Source organism: Capsicum annuum, chromosome 10, assembly GCF_002878395.1.
Source record: "Capsicum annuum cultivar UCD-10X-F1 chromosome 10, UCD10Xv1.1, whole genome shotgun sequence".
NCBI classification, from domain to species: domain Eukaryota; kingdom Viridiplantae; phylum Streptophyta; class Magnoliopsida; order Solanales; family Solanaceae; genus Capsicum; species Capsicum annuum.
This window is the reverse complement of record NC_061120.1, coordinates 191,385,267-191,402,472: the sequence shown is the minus strand read 5'-3', so window position 1 is coordinate 191,402,472 and position 17,206 is coordinate 191,385,267. Positions and strand designations below refer to the sequence as shown.

Genomic DNA, 17,206 nt, shown 5'->3' with positions numbered 1-17,206 from the left:
TTCAATCACATGTCGGCACGTGTGCTTTCTTCGGTTGAATTTTTTGAGTGGTTCCTTTTTTGTTGGGGTCTCCGTCCTTTTCCGATTTGTCCAGTTACCTTGTATTCAAATTTTGCCAACTTTTTTGAAGATTTTGGCTGCCGGAGTTAGGGTTCCGGCGGCTTCCATTTTTTTTTCCTGATAGTTTTTTTATTCAGAGATTCAATTACTGTTCTTGGTACTTTCAAGTTAAAATTCCCAACATGTCTTTTGGGTATGATGTTTTTAGCCCTAAAACTACCGGTATTGGAAATTCAAGCCCTATGATCACTTCCGAACCATTAATGGGAAGTTCAAATCATTTAGCATGGGCTTCCTCAGTTGAGTTGTGGTGCAAAGGTCAAGGTGTCTGAGATCATTTAACAAACAAGGCTAGTGTGGTAGATGAAAAGGGAAAGTCTAGCGCGATATATGCGAAAGCTAAAGAGCAATGGGAGAAAGTTGATGCTCAACTATGTAGTCTCTTATGGAGACCTATTGATTCCAAGTTGATGCCCTTGTTTCATCCATTCCAGATGTGTTATTTAGTTTGGAAAAAGGCTCGTGCTTTATACACTAATGATATATCTCATTTTTATGATGTGATAGCTCGAATGACCAATTTGAAGAAACAAGAATCCAATTTGTCTACTTACTTGGGACAAGTACAAGCAGTCATTGAAGAATTTGATACATTGATGCCCGTCACTGTAGATATAGAAAAACAACAAGAGCACAAACAGAAGTTGTTTTTAGTTCTTACACTTGCTAGACTTTTTACTGACCATGATGTTGTACGTGATTAGATTTTAGCTAGTCCTATGGTTTCTACAATTGATGAGCTATTCTCTCGTCTGCTTCATCTTGCCGCACCTCCCAGTCACAAAGTAATTTCATCACCTACTGTTGACTCTTCTATTCTTACATCTCAAACCATATAAAAATGAACATATCAGCCTATGAAAAATTGGCAAGAAGGAGGTCATTTTGGAAAATCTCAATCAAAGTGTAGTTATTATCATAAAGTTGGACACACTCAGGATATATGTCAGAGTTTACATGGTCCACCACCTAGTTATGAGCCTGCTGCCGTAAAAGAATATAATGAGTTCCTTCAGAATAGAGCAAGTAAGCAGACATCTCCACAAGTACCCTCAGTGGCCCAGCCTGATGCTTCTGTTGCTGGTAATCCTTTTGCTTGTGTTTCACAGTCTAGTACTCTTGGATCATGGGTTGTAGACTCAGGTGCTTTTGGTCATATTTCTGGTAACGAATCACTTTTATCTAATATTATTTATTCACAATCTCTTCCTGCTATTACTTTAGCCAATGGGATCCGAACAAAACCAAAAGGAATTGGAAAAGGCAAAAACCTATCTTCTATCACTCTAGACTCTGTTCTTTATGTCCTTGGTTGTCCTTTTAATCTTGCATCTGTTAGCCATTTGACACGTGCCCTTATTTGTAGCATAACCTTTCTTGATGACTCTTTTCTAATGCAGGACCGTGGTATGGGACAGATGATTGGCATAGGACGTGAATCACAAGGCCTTACCATCTTACCTCTTTAAATTCCTACACAGCATGCTCCGTTACAGACCCTCTAGACTTAATTCACAAACGTTTGGGACATCCGAGTCTATCCAAACTACAAAAGCTGGTGCCTAGTTTGTCTAGTTTATTCACATTAGATTGTGAGTCATGTCAATTTGGGAAACACATCCTTGCTATTTTCCCATGTAGTATTGAGAGTCGTTCCAAGTCTATGTTCTCATTAGTACATTCTGATGTTTGAGGTCCTAGCATAGTAAATTCACCTTTAGATTTTCGGTATTTTGTTAGTTTCATTGATGATTTTTCAAGATGTTCTTAGTTTTTCTTAATGAAAGATCGTTCTGAGATATTTTCTATATTCAAAAGTTTATGTGTTGAAATACAAACTCAATTTGGTGTTTCTATTCATTCTTTTCGTAGTGACAATGCCTTAGAATACTTATCCTCTTAGTTTCAGGAGTTTATGACTCATCAAGGAATTGTTCACCAGATATTTTTCCATACACCCCTCAGCAAAATGGTATAGCAGAAAGAAAAAATAGGCATCTTCTTGAGACTACTCGTACTCTTCTTATTGAATCCCATGCTCCGCTGTAATTTTAGGGTGATGCAATTCTTACATCTTGTTATCTAATTAATAGAGTGCCATCATATTCCCTTCAGAATAAAGTTCCCCATTCTATATTGTTTCCACAGTCACATATATACTCTATCCCCCCTCGTGTCTTTGGGAGCATTTGTTTTGTCCATAACTTAGCCCCTGGAAAAGATAAATTAGCCCCTCGTGCTCTCAAGTGTGTCTTCCTTAGTTACTCTTGAGTTCAAAAAAGGTATCGTTGTTATTCACCAGATCTTCGTCACTCCTTTATGTTCGCTGATGTCACTTTTTTCAAATCTCAACCTTACTATATATCTTCTGATCATCCTAATATCTCTGAGATTTTACCCGTATCTCTAATCTTACCTGCACCATCTTTGGTCTTACCTATATCTTCAGACTTACCCGACCCAACCTTTAAGGAATCAACAGTTACTTCTACGTCTCTTGCTATAGTGCCACCACTTCTGACTTATCATCATCGTCCGTGTCCACCATTAGTGACAGATGATTCATGTCATACATCGAACGCTGCTCCTACTGCAGACTTTCCTTCTTCTAGCCAATCAGTTGCACTTTAAAAAGGTATGCGTTCCACTCGTAATGCTAACCCACACTATACTTTCTTGAGTTATCATCGTTTATCATCACCCCATTATGCTTTTATATCGTCTTTATCATCTATTTCCATACCTAAGACTATAGGTAAAGCACTTTCTCATTCAGGATGAAAGCAGGCTATGATAGATGAGATGTCTGCTTTACATGTGAGTGGTACTTGGGAGCTTGCTTCCCTTCCTGTAGGTAAATCTACTGTTGGTTGCCCTTGGGTTTATGCAGTTAAAGTTGGTCCATACGGTCAGGTTGATCGGCTTAAGGCTCTCCTTGTTGCCAAAGGATACACACAAATATTTGAGCTTGATTATAGTGACACTTTTTCTCCAGTGGCTAAAATAGCATCTGTCCGTCTTTTCCTATCCATTGCTGTCGTTTGTCATTGGCCTCTTTATCAGTTGGATATTAATAATGCTTTTCTACATGGTGATCTTGAGGAAGAAGTCTATATGGAGTAACCACCTGTTTTTGTTGCTCAGGGGGGGTCTAGTAGCCTTGTATGTCGATTGCGTAGGTTACTCTATGGTCTGAAATAGTCTCCTTAAGCTTGGTTTGGAAAATTCAGCACAGTAATTCAACAGTTTGGCATGATTCGTAGTGGAGCTGATCACTTAGTATTTTATCGACATTCTCAACCAAATTTGTCTATTTATACGGTGGTTTATGTTGATGATATCATTATCACCGGCAATGATAAAGATGGTATCTCCAAATTGAAGCAACATCTCTTTCAGTATTTTCAGACCAAATACCTCGGCAGACTAAAATATTTTCTAGGTATTGAGGTTGCTCATTCCAGATCATGTATTGTTTTTTCTCAATGTAAGTATTCCTTAGACATTCTTGATGAAATAGGAATTATAGGATGTAGACCCATTGACACTCCTATGGATCCAAATGCCAAATTTCTACCAGGACAGAGGAAGTAACTTGGTGATCCTGAAAGGTATAGGCGGTTGGTTGGAAAGTTGAATTATCTCACCGTGACTAGACCTGACATATCCTTTCCTGTGAGTCTTGTAAGTCAGTTTATGACTTCCCCCTGTGATGGTTATTGGGATGCAATTGTTCGTATTTTGCGATATATTAGGTCAGCTCCAGGTAAAGGACTACTCTTTGAGAATCGAGGTCACGAGCATATCATTGGATACACAGATGCTGATTGGGAAGGATCACCCTCTGATAGACGTTCTACCTCTGGATATTGTGTTTTAGTAGGAGGTAATTTGGTGTCTTGGAAGAGTAAGAAACATAGTGTGGTTGCTCGATCTAGTGCAGAAGCAGAATATCGAGCAATGGTTATAGAAACTTGTGAGCTAGTTTGGATCAAATAGTTGCGGAGAGAATTAAAATTTAGAGAAATTGGTAAGATGGAACTTGTGTGTGATAACCAAGTGTCCCTTCATATCGCATCAAATCCAGTGTTTCATGAGAGTACTAAACATATAGAGATTGATTGTCACTTTGTCAGAGAAAAGATACTCTCAGGAGATATTGTTACAAAATTTGTCAAGTCAAGTGATCAACTTGCAGATATCTTTACCAAGTCCCTCACCAGTACTCGTATTCATTACATTTGTAACAATCTAGGTACATATGATTTGTATACACCAGTTTGAGGGGGAGTGTTAGAATATTGTTAGAAATAGGAATAGTATATACCAAATCCTACTTGGAAAAGAATTGTACTATAGTGTCTATAAATAGGGCCTTGATGTAATTATCAAAACACACCATTCAATAATATTTTCCTCCATTATTTCTCACAGGGTTGATGTTTCGTTTTATGCAATTTACACCATCAATAGGTTACCGTCCCCACTTTACAAGGAATTACTCCATTTGAGAAACTTTTTCAAACTCCTCCAGATTATGATTTTCTCAAGGTGTTCGGTTGTGAATGTTTTCATGTTTATCCTCTCGAACTCAAATAAGCTTGAACCTCATTTAATTTATTATGTTTTCGTAGGCTATGCTTCTAATGATAAAGCATATCATTGTTTGGATCCCAAAGTAGGTCGTGTCTATATTAGTCGTTATGTCACTTTTCATGAGTTAGCCTTTTTTCATATTTTGAGTTATCTCGTGACCTTATTGTATCTTGGTTTCTTTAATTTGAAAATCTTATAATTATTTCACCCTCGCACCCATGCATGTCTCATACTATTTTTTTCTCTAGGACTCCTATAGATTCTTGTTCTTCTTCAGGTTCTTTATACATTTCTAATAACCCTATAATTCAGTCTCCTAGTGGAACCTCCTTTATTAAGACGTCTCCCGGTGGGTCGATTTCACATGTGTCTCCTGTTGTTCCTTCTACATCCAACTTTACCATTGTCACTCATCCTATGCAAACTCACTCCAAATCTGGGATTTCTATGCCTAAAATGCTCTTCTCCCTAAATTCAATCGTTTCTGATGTCGAACCTTCATGTTTCTCTCAAGAAGCAAAGAATATCAAGTGGCAAGAATCCATGGCCGATGAATTCAATGCTCTTTTGGCTAATAAAACTTGGGTTCTCATCCCTTATAATTCTAACATGAAGTTGGTGTTGGAAAAATCGGGCAATTTTCCCACTAAAACAAAACAACAAAAGAAATACCCAACAAATAATATTGAATACTGAAAATAAAGACACCAGAAAATTTGATAACAGACTTCAGCCAATTAGGCTTAATCTCTGAGCACCTAATATTTTTATTAATTGTGGGAGAAGAGATGGTTTTGGGATGATACAAATGGAGGAGGTAGAGTTTCTTTTATTAGTTCAAAACCTCCTCCAAAAATTTTAATTTTCCGATGTGGGACAAATGAGCCAAAACTAACAAATCTCCATCTTGGCTCAATTTCAATCCCATCAAAATACAAATCTTCTCAAACGAACAAATAATAATAAAAATTCGATGCGTCCAATTTGCACCGTGAGGTGCTAACTTCAAATGTGCAGGCTATTAACCAAGTTTAAACAATGCTCGGACTTGGCCCTTGTAACCACCTTGGTTAATATATCTGCAGGATTCTCCGTAGTATGAATCTTCTGGAGAAGTATCTCCTCCTCTTCGAGAATTTCCCGCACAAAATGATAGCGAACAATCAATATGCTTCGTCCGTGCATGAAAGACCTTATTCTTTGCTAAATGAATAGCACTCTAACCGTCAGAATATACCTTAAGTTGTTTCTGACCAACTCCCAAGTCCTTAAGCAACCTATGAAGCCAAATTACTTCCTTCACAGCCTCTGTAATCGCCATATACTCTGCCTCTATTGTAGACAAAGCCACTGTAGACTGCAAGGTAGACTCCCAACTAACTGGCGCCTTTGCTAAAGTAAACAAATAGCCAGTTGTAGAACGTCACTTATCCAAATCACCTATATAATCAGAATAACAATATCCAACTATGTATTTACCAAGTGTTTTATCCCGCTCGAATATCAATCCAATATCTACGGTATTTTGTAGATACCGCAGAATCCATTTCACAGCTTGCCAATGACCTTTGCCTGGATCATGCATGTACCTGCTAACAATACTAATAGCTTGTGAAATATCTAGTCTCGTACATACCATTGCATACATCAAGCTTCCAACTGCATTTGCATATGGGACTTTTGCCATGTATTCTCGCTCTTCATCAGTTGTCGGAGATAATTTGCTACTCAATTTCAAATGAGGAGAAAATGGGGTACTTACAGGTTTTGAATCATCGTGCATGCCAAAATGTTGTAGTACCTTATTCAAATACTGCTTCTGTGACAGGCAAAGTTTTCCCTTTCCTCCATCTCTATTTATCTCCATGCCGAGAATCTTCTTGGCTTTCCCCAAGTCCTTCATCTCGAACTCTTTACTCATTTGAGTTTTCAACCTGTCAATCTCAACTTAGCTCTTTGCTGCAATCAACATATCATCAACATATAAGAGTAAATAGATGTAGGAACCATCTTGAAGTTTGCTCAAATACACACAATGATCGTATTTGTTTCTCCTATACTTCTGACCCTTCATGAATATGTCAAATCATTTGTACCACTATCTCGAAGACTGTTTCAGTCCGTACAATGAGTCAATAAGTTTGCAAACCCAATCTTCTTTACCAGCAACCTTATATCCTTCTGGATGAGTCATATAGATTTCCTCCTTCAAATCACCGTGTAAGAATGTGGTCTTCACATCAAGTTGAGCTAGCTCCAAATTCAACTGTGCTACCAAGGACAACAAAATTCTAATGGAGGAATGTTTTATAACTGGAGAAAATAGCTCGTTATAATCAATTCCCTCCTTCTGAGCATAGCCTTTAGCCACCAATATTGCCTTGTAGCGAATGCCTTCTTTGTCAGGAAGTCCTTCTTTCTTTGCAAATACTCATTTGCACCCAATTGCCTTTCTGCCTTTCGGTAGTTGTGTCAGCTTTCAGGTCTCGTTCTTCTTAAGAGATTGCATTTCTTCTTCCATTGTACCTGCCCAACTGCCACTTTCTATGCTTCGAATGGCCTCTGGGTAGGTGGATGGAACATCTTCTTCAGTAACTAGAAGTGCATAAGCTACCATGTCAGTAAAACGAGCAGGCTTCTGAATTTCTCATCTCTGTCTTCTAACTTCAATTGGTTCTGATAGCTGCAGAGGTTCTTGGGTTGGAATCTCTTCCTCATCTGGCTCTTCTTCTGCCATAGTAGAATCAGTAGTAGTGTTTCGTGCTGGGGTCACCACTTTCTGCTCAAAGTCCACCTGCTTTGGATTACTTTCCACCTGCTTCATAGTACTATCAGTTTTCTCTGGATTTACCTTGTTCAACATGGAAGATTTATCAAAGGTAACATCCCTACTGATAATTATCTTCTTTGCCTCAAGACACCACAAATGGTACCCTTTAACTCCAGTATTGAAGGCCATAAAAAGAGCCTTCTTTGCTTATGGATCCAATTTTGATTTAATCACATGATAATATGCAATAGAACCAAAAACATACAAAGTATCATAATCAGTTGTAGGTTTACCAGACCATACTTCTAATGAAGTTTTGCCACCTATAGCAGATGATGGCAAATAATTGATGAGATGTTGAGCATACGTCACAGCCTCAGTCCAAAATTTTCTGTCTAACCCAGCATTAGAGAATATACAACGCACTTTCTCTATAAGTGTCTTGTTCATACGCTCTGACACCCCATTCTGTTGTGGGTTTTTTTTAACAGTGAAGTGTCAAAATATGCCACAGTCTTGGCATACTTTCAGGAATGGATCACTCTTGTATTCTCCTCCATTGTCTGTTCGGAGAACCTTGATCTTTCTTCATGTCTGGTTTTCAACTTGAGCTTTCCACTTAAGGAAAATTCCAAGAACTTCATCCTTGTTCTTCATAGTAAACACCCAAACTCTTTTGGAAAAATCATCAACAAAGGTGACAAAATAATGCCTACCTCTGAGGGATGGGTTTTGGCAGGTCCCCACACATCTGAGTGCACAAATCTAAAATACCCTTGTTATTATGAATTACAGTGTCAAACTTCACTCTTCGTTGCTTTCCCAGAACACAATGCTCACAAAATTTAAGTTTCCAAGTCTTTGTACCTTTCAACAATCCCTTCTTGGCAAGAATTTGCAAGGACTTTTCACCAGCATGTCCCAACCGCATATGCCACAGCTTCATTGCCTCAACATCCTCCTTGGTTCTAGAAGTTGCTGCTGCTATTGTCCCCAACACTGTACTACCTTGATAGTAGTATAAATTATTCTTTCTCAGGCCTTTCAACATCACCAGTGCTCCTGAAGTTGCTTTAAAAACTCCATCTCGTATTGTCACATCTAGGCCCTTAGATTCAAGAGCCCCCACTGAGATGAGATTCTTCTTCAACTTTGGCACGTACCATACATCCCTTAAAATTCTAGTGGATCTATCATAATTCTGTAGCTTGATCGAACCTATCCTGTTTGTTTTACATAGATTATCATTACCCATGTAAACAACCCCACCATTGAGTTCCTGAAACTCAAAAAACCATTCCCGAATGGGTCACATATGATAGGTACATGCTAAATCAAATATCCACTCATCTCGATGAGATAATATTGAAGGCATAACAACTAAGAAAACATCTGATTCTGCATCATTTTTGCATTCTGCAACATTTGCATCTTGCGGGTCTTGCGGTCTCTTTCTTTTCTTTTTCAACTTCGAACAGTCTTTCTTTCAGTGCCCTTTATCATGATAGAAAGCATACTCATCTTTGGCAACGGCTCGGCCCTTTGATTTGGACCTTTCTCTTCTCCCCTTAGTCTCATTTTACTGACGACCTTGCCACCAATGCTTCTTCAGATGTTGATGATCTGGTTTTCATCTTATCCTGCTTTCTCAATTCATGACTATATAAAGCAGAACAAATAGCATCTAACAATACATTCTCCTTCCCGTGAAGTAACGTAGTCTTTAAATGTTCAAATTCATTGGGAAGAGATGATAACAACATCAAATCCAGATCCTCATCCTCAAATTTCACATCTAAATTCAACAGGTCTGCTACTAATTGATTGAACATAGTGATGTGTTCATTCATAGCAGCATCGTGTTGATAATCAAATCAGAACAACCTTTTCTTCATAAAGAGATTGTTTTGACCACTCTTTTTGAGAAACTTGTCCTCCAACGCCTTCCATAATTTATGCGTAGAAGTCTCATTTTTGACAGCTTACTTCTGCTCTCTGGAAAGGCACGATCGAATTGTTCCATATGCCAACCAATTTATGATGTTCTAATCTCTTTCTTCTATCTCTTCTGGTTTCTTTTCCTTAAAAGCAATATCAAGACCCTACTGGAAAAGAGAGTCTAAAACCTCTCCTTGCCATATCCCAAAATGGCCAGTACCATCAAATATTTCCACCACCAACTTCAGATTGGACAGTGGGAACCTCGACTATGATGACGAGGAGCCCGATGCCCCCGGCGTAGGATTCTTTGTTTCTTGATCATTATTTGCCATTACAGACTCAATAAAAATACTCAATATTGGAACAACTGCAAATAACCCAAGATGACCAAAGTAATTCTTTTTTGATGTGGAAGATCAGACAGAGCTGCAACCACAGAGCATACTCAGACAAAACCTTAGCCTAGGACAAACCTTGGGTTCAAAAGGATCGAAGGAATTCTTTTCTGATATGGAAGATCAAACAAAGCTGCAACCACAGAGCATACTCAGGCAGAACCTTGGCTCTGATACCACTTGTTGGGAAAATCGGGCAATTTTCCCAGTAAAACAAAACAACAAAAGAAATACCCGAAAAATAATATTGAATACTAAAAATAAAGACACCAAAAAATTTGATAACGAAGTTCAGCCAATTAGGCTTAATCTCCGAGCACCCAACATTTTTATTAATTGTGGGAGAAGAGATGGTTTTGGGATGATGCAAATGGAGGAGGTAGAGTTTCTTTTATTAGTTCAAAACCTCCTCCAAAAATGTTAATTTTTCGATATGGGACAAATGAGCCAAAACTAATAGTTGGTTAGTTGTAACTGGGTTTATAGCATTAAGTGTAATTCGGATGGTTTTGTTGAGCGATACAAAGCTCGTCCTATAGCACAGGGATTTGACCAACAACCTGATATTTACATTCACGAGACTTTTAGTCCTGTTGTCTGTGCTACAACAATATGTATTGTCCTTTCTCTTGCCATCTCTCTTTCGTGGTCAATTAATAAGCTAGATGTTAAAAATGCATTTTTACATGGTACACTTCGTGAATAGGTGTTCATGAAACAGTAGTAGGGCTTTGTTCATCGACTATCCTCATCACATTTGCAAACTAACCAAAGATATTTATGGATTGAAACAAGCTATTTGGGCTTGGTTTCATCATTTTAGTACATTTCTTATGGCTAATGGGTTTATTTATAGTAAATCAGATTCCTCTATGGTTATTCGTAAGTGTTCATCTGGAAGTCTCATTTTATTACTCTATGTTGATTATATTATTCTTACTAGAAGTCATGTTTCTCTAGTTGATAATTTCATTCGGTATCTTTCACGTCAATTTTCCATGAAAGATCTTGGTGATATTCATTACTTTCTTGGTGTCCATGCTACCCGTACATCTCATGGACTTCATCTATCTCAACAAAAATATGTCTCTGATCTATTGGTTAAGTTCCATACGCACATTTGCAATCCTATTCGTACGCCATTTGCTTCCCGAACTTTGCTTTCGCTTATGGATGGTGAGTTACTTTCAGATATTTGCAGGGAACTATTACGCATATTATTTTTCTCAAAGCATTTTCACCTATTTCTACAAATGGTTGCCCACTCTGAAGTTGATTGGGCTGATTGCCCAGATAGTCGGCGTTCCACTACTGGATTTGCAGTATTTTTAGGTAATAATCTTATCTAAGCAACCAACTGTCTCTAAATCCTCTATCGAAGCAGATTATAAGGCGATTGCCTACACTGTTGCTGAAACTACTTAGATTCGGCATGTTCTTTCTGAGCTTGGTGTATACCTTTGGGGCCAGTTCGTGTGATGTATGATAGTGTTAGCTCTACGTATATGACTCACAATCCGGTGTTTCATGATCTCTCTAAACATATTCATGTGGACTTTCATTAAGTTCGTAATAAAGTTGCTCAAGGAGATCTTGTTGTTAAATATGTGCCCACTCGCTTACAGTTTGATGATATCTTCATAAAAGGATTATCCTCATCTCAATTTTATTTTTTATGGGACGATCTTTCTGTTATTTCTGTCCGTTTAGATTGAGGGGGTGTATTAGGACTCTTATTTATTCATATTTATCTCTTGTATAAGTTGTTGCTATAGGTAGCGTATGATGTACTTGTCTCTGTACATATTTTCCATTATATATAGACAGAGACAGGGTTCTACAATTAGTTGAGCCATTTACAAATATATTCTCAACTATAACATTGAAGGTACAAGGAAAAATGAAAAGAAATTTCTTATTTTCATTTTAACTAGTCAGAATACACTGATATTGCTACTATTTCAGTAACATACTAAAAATTAAAACTCATAGAGGGACAAATATATATGTATACTAAGCCATTGCATTGCGATCATCTGCATCGTTGCAATCAGCAACAGACACAGTAGCCTTACCGTGAACATTCTTGTACGAATAATTCATCGCAACAATGACATAGACACACAAATTCACTGCTGTGATGATAGCCAACAACCAGTAGAAATAATCGAGCCGGCTACTGTTCAGGTCCTTTTCGAACCAACTCTTGCCACTACTGTTCTTTGTGATATGATCCACAATAGTAATCAATAGACTGCTAACGAAATTTGCAGCACCAATTACACTTAGGTAAAATGCAATGCCTAAACTTCTCATTGAATCCGGTACTTGGTCATAGAAGTATTCTTGTAATCCTACTAAGGTAAATCCATCTCCTATTCCAATAATAAGGAATTGTGGTGCTAGCCAGAATACACTCATTGAACTCGAGCCTTCGAGTGGATTCTTGTGAACAAGATTCAGTCTTTTTCTTTCGACTAGAGCTGCAACGATCATAGTAGAAACAGAGAAGATCATTCCAATACCGATCCTTTGGAGGATACTAATCCCTCTCTCGTTTCCTGTTGCCCGTCTCAGGATAGGCATGAGTATTTTGTCATAGAAACTGACAGATACTATCATGCCAATAGCTGCTAACGCGAAAATTGAGGCAGGAGGGATTTCAAAATTGTGAACAATCTTCCGGTCCAGTGTCACACCTTGTTTGATGAAAAAAGTTGCGGCTTGTGCTACACAAATACCGAATGGTATAGTGGTTAGCCAAATGGGAATCATGTTGATAACTAGCTTTAGTTCTTCCACTTTGGTCACAGTTGCAAGTTTCCATGGATTCTGTTGCTGTACTTCTGAATCTTGTGTGTTATCAAGAATTGCAGCTTTATCAAGGAACCTATAAAAGTAAAACATAAATTAGTGTTTGGATTGAAGATTATATGCATAAATTTTGCTGTGATTATGTTCGAATCTTACTTGAGCTTATCGGTGTGACATAAAAGCCTACTTTGGGTAGTTTCGGATTTGGGAATTTCGTAAAGATGAGAAGGATTGGCAGGAAAAAGGAGATTTCTTTTTCTAATTGCAGCTACAAACACTTGTAGCATTGGTGTTAAGGGACTTCCGGTTGCTTTTCTATAACGATAGAACGGTCTACCTGCAACAAAGATAACTATACTAGAAGCCATGACAAGTGTAAGTATCAAATCCGCCATAGCCCAGCTAACGCGGTCTTGTACATAAACAATCAGAGTAACACCAAGTAGTAGTCCACAACATAGACCAAAATTCCACCAGTTGAAAAAGGACATTTTCTTCTTTCTTTCTTCAGGATGATCATCATCAAACTGATCAGCTCCAAAGCTCTCCAGAGACGGCTTGTGACCTCCGGTGCCAATTGAGATTAAGTAGATCGCGAGGAAGAAAATCTCCTCGTGGACCTTTCTAGGTTCATGACAGAGGTCAGTGTCGCAAGGTTTCAAACTCGGGACTACTCTAGACATTGTCAAGAGAAGTAAGCCCTGCAAGAACAAATGAGACAAAAAGATGATCTGTTTAGTCCTGTTTTAGAACAATTGACGCTCGGAAATTTCTTGATTATCAAGAAGAATTACCAAGAGGTAAACAATGGAAGAAACAAGAACTGTGGAGAATCTTCCCAAGAATGCATCAGCCAGAAATCCTCCAAGCAATGGCATCAAAGTGGTGACACCAGACCAGTAATTGACACTTTTTGCTGCTGTTTTGAGGTCTTGATGGATGACTTTTGTTAAGTATATAATCAAACTCGTGGCTAATCCAAAGTAACTCAGCCTCTCACTGAATTCAATTACTGTTACAAAGGTGACAATTCATCAGTCTCTCTAATTTGCGTGTTAACAAATGAAACATCTAAATTACACTGCATATATAAGGTCAAAATTATATTTTATGCACATATAGTACATCCAGACCCCACTTTTGGGACTACACTAGGTTTATTGTTGTTGGTGTTGTGCATAGAGTATATGCTGAATTTTCTCTTCTTCTCCTTATGTTTATTTCCTTTTATTTTAAATCTACTTAGTTGAAGTTCTGCTTCCGCCGCTAACAATAGGTGGAATCTAGTAGTGGGACTTACACTTGAAATACAGACCTTACGATTCATTTAGTGACCACAGAACTTTCTATTGACTGAATTATTTTTAGAAAAAATGAAAAAGGATGTTGCTGACAGCAGTGATTTATCCACTAGACATGAATAATAGGATACTAGCTATTTTCTTCAAACCACCGTCTATTGTGCCAACCAAGCGATAAATAAAAAAGTGTATTTGTTGAACAGTACTTATCAATATCTACAGACTCTTGACAAGAAACCCAAGAACTGTTTCTATAGTGTACTTATTGATCAACAATAATACTGATTAAAACAAGAGCAGCCCGACTGCAGGGTTGGGGTAAGGGCCGGACCACAAAGGTCTACTGTATGCAGCTTTATCCTACATTTCTGTAAGAGGCAGTTTGTACATTCTACAACTCAAACACGTGACCTCCTATTTACATGACAACAACTTTACCAGTTACTCCAAGGCTCCCCTTCTTATTGATCAACAATGTTCTGTTTAAATAGGGACTTGTTTTGAAAAGGCAAATACATTTTGCTGAAATAACATATGAACTGTATTAATCATGTCACTGCTGTTTTTCTTAGTGATATTTGTATATATATGCTCGATAGAAGGGCAGTCCAGTGCAAGAAGTATTCCATGTTCACGTATGGTCCAAGCAAAGGCCGTACCCAAGGGCTGGGTTGTAATGGAGGAAGATTATATCCCGACACAAGCATCAGTGATTGATTTGATGGTATTTTTGAGGGCCAAAATATTTCATCAAGTTTGTGGTTTAAGAAGTGCCCATATGAGTTAGGTTCCATAAAATATAAAGTGGAAAAGATATGATATATGCATCAGAAGATACACTTTCGGTAATATGTAATAGTGCTTTTGAGGACCCCAAACTATGTTGTCGGTTTTGTGCTTTTTTTTTTCTTTTGGTCCACTTCAAATGTTTGTTTTCGACTAAAGTCTTCAAATTAATTGATCATGCATATTGTGAGCATGACAGGGATAGAACAATTGACAAACCAGAAACTTAGTTTCTGATGTATTATATTAAGTGAAAATGTAGTTCTTTTGCCAATTTCATTTGTATTATATGTTAGAAGCATCTATTTTAGAAAGAGCTAAAAGGTTAAAATGGGCATTGTTGCTAACTAAGCCTTAAAAAAATTGTAATTCATGAGATGAAAAATTGATCAAAACAGACAATAACACATTCCCTCAACGAATGTGCGAAACTCTTAACACTTGTACGTTCGGGGCGGAACATGTGGACATCACAATATGGAGAGTGGAAACCCAATTACTTAAATGGATAAATCAAGAATATAATACGGATGAGTTTGATTATGATATTAGGTGAAGATAATGTACCTTGAATCTAACTAAACCTCAAAAGTTATCTCACAGATACAAAAATTGTCCCAAGCCCGTATCATAGGATAGAAGTCCACGATTTGAACCTATTTGAAGCAATCTAAATTTCTAGATAACATAAGCTAAAGGTGTTTTTCACCTTAGCTAAGCCCAGGAATACTAGAATTGACAACATAGTCTCTTTTACCAACATGGGAAGCTCAGTGCTAGACGCGTGGACAACATTAATATGATGGCTCAATATTTGAATAAACTAAGAATACAATGAGTCTGGTTTTGATGCGTGGACAGCATAATATGATGGCTCAATATTTGAATAAACTAAGAATACAATGAGTCTGGTTTTGATGCGTGGACAACATAATATGATGTCTCAATACAAAATGAGTCTAGTTCTGATATTCTGCAATGAATATAGACCTTAGACCTAACTCAAAAGTTGTCCCAGACCATATCAAGAAACAACAAACTAGACACACTAATTGACTAGATAACATTAGCGAAAGCTCTCTTTCACCTTCGGTTTGTCACCGATAGCTTAGCCTTAGGATACTAGAACTGACATGAATACGGAAATTGATATCTATAGCGGAGACAGAAAGTTTACCAAGGTTTAACATCCAGTACATACATATATAAAATATTTTAGATCATACTTATACACTGTGATTTTTTGACGAACGTCCCCTTCTACCCCTCTAGCTCTGCCACTGACTAACACTAAATATGCATGGTTATAGATGCTTACCAATAATGAAGAGAGAGGCTTTCCAGACACCAGTTGAACCCCTAAGAGGAACTCTTCCTTTATGATCCACAGAAGAATCATTAACCCATTTTTGCTCATCAATTTCTACTGATTCTTCTGTTGTCTTTATCTTATCCATATTTTTTGGCTATAAAAAAAAAAATAACCAAGAAGATATATAAGCACTAAAAATGTTTATAAGATAACAAGTTGGTGCTTTGTCAGCTTTGGTTTGCTAGCTCCCCTTATATAGGAAAAGGAATATAATCCCTGTTGACTACTATTGACAAAGTTTCTTGAGATTATTATGTGAGCCAACAATAATATGAAAGTAATCTGTCGGTCTCAATTTATTTATGTAACTTTTTTTTAGTTGGTTTCAAAGAATGTATCTTCATTTTTTGACAAGTCTTTTAATTTTTTAAAAATCACAAAATTAAAAAAACATTTTGATATGTTCTATCAATCAGTTTAAGAACACAAGATTGAAAAGTTTTCTATTCTTTTTAAATTTCACGTCAACTTAAAACAGACAAACAATTTTTTTTTTAAAATCAGATAGACAGATTAAAACGAAAGGAGTAATTAAATAAATTTTATCGTCAATGACTGTGACAGGGGAGGAACATACTATCCATTCCACTAAATTAGAGTTGTCCTTTTGGCCCTTAATATGGAGTACACATGAGGAATAATATTTACGGTCCAAAATTTTTGAATCCATATATAAATTTTGAATCCACCAATTTGTGAAATAAAAAGAAGCCAATACAAGTTGTATGACAAAGAGCAACATATGAATTTTTTCTTTATTAGTCCAAGTTCGTAACAGTTGATAGTATAGAGCCGTACAATAATTTTGATCATATTTTCTATAAGAGACCTAAGAATAAAAAATTTCTGAGTTCATATTTTATTTTACATAAGGGCATGGTATGTATACTTTGGTATTATGTCAACATAGAAGAGCTTTCAAATTTCCTAAAAAAGAAAATGTCTTCTGAACTTAATAAATTTACGGTGTGTGGATTTGCTATGGGGTTATTATTCTCCCTTTCAAGATTTTAATGTAAAAATAGTACTTGAATTTTAGATGTCTTATTTTCTCGATGGAATTGGAATCTCTACTTTATTTGGAGTTAACACATTTAAAACAAGGATGTTT

At 37.1% G+C, this 17,206-nt stretch overlaps 1 protein-coding gene across 1 annotated transcript; it reads right to left on the bottom strand.

Annotated features, from left to right (window-relative positions):
* Nucleotides 1-11,723: 11,723 nt before the first annotated feature.
* LOC107843453 (protein NRT1/ PTR FAMILY 5.6) lies at nt 11,724-16,273 on the bottom strand. Its single transcript, XM_016687753.2, has 4 exons — nt 16,042-16,273; nt 13,431-13,648; nt 12,793-13,337; nt 11,724-12,712 (listed from the first exon to the last, which is right to left on the bottom strand). Exons 1-4 carry the CDS (start codon nt 16,178-16,180, stop codon nt 11,836-11,838), a joined length of 1,779 nt encoding a protein of 592 aa, XP_016543239.1. The 5' UTR covers nt 16,181-16,273; the 3' UTR covers nt 11,724-11,835.
* Nucleotides 16,274-17,206: the final 933 nt, after the last annotated feature.

Coding starts and splice junctions, on each gene's coding strand:
- LOC107843453 (XM_016687753.2), bottom strand. CDS start 16,180: ATGGATAAGATAAAGACAACAGAAGAATCAGTAGAAATTGATGAGCAA. Junction 13,649..16,041: donor AGCCTCTCTCTTCATTATTG/GTAAGCATCTAT, acceptor CCTTTGTAACAG/TAATTGAATTCAGTGAGAGG. Junction 12,713..12,792: donor TGTCACACCGATAAGCTCAA/GTAAGATTCGAA, acceptor TTACTTTTATAG/GTTCCTTGATAAAGCTGCAA.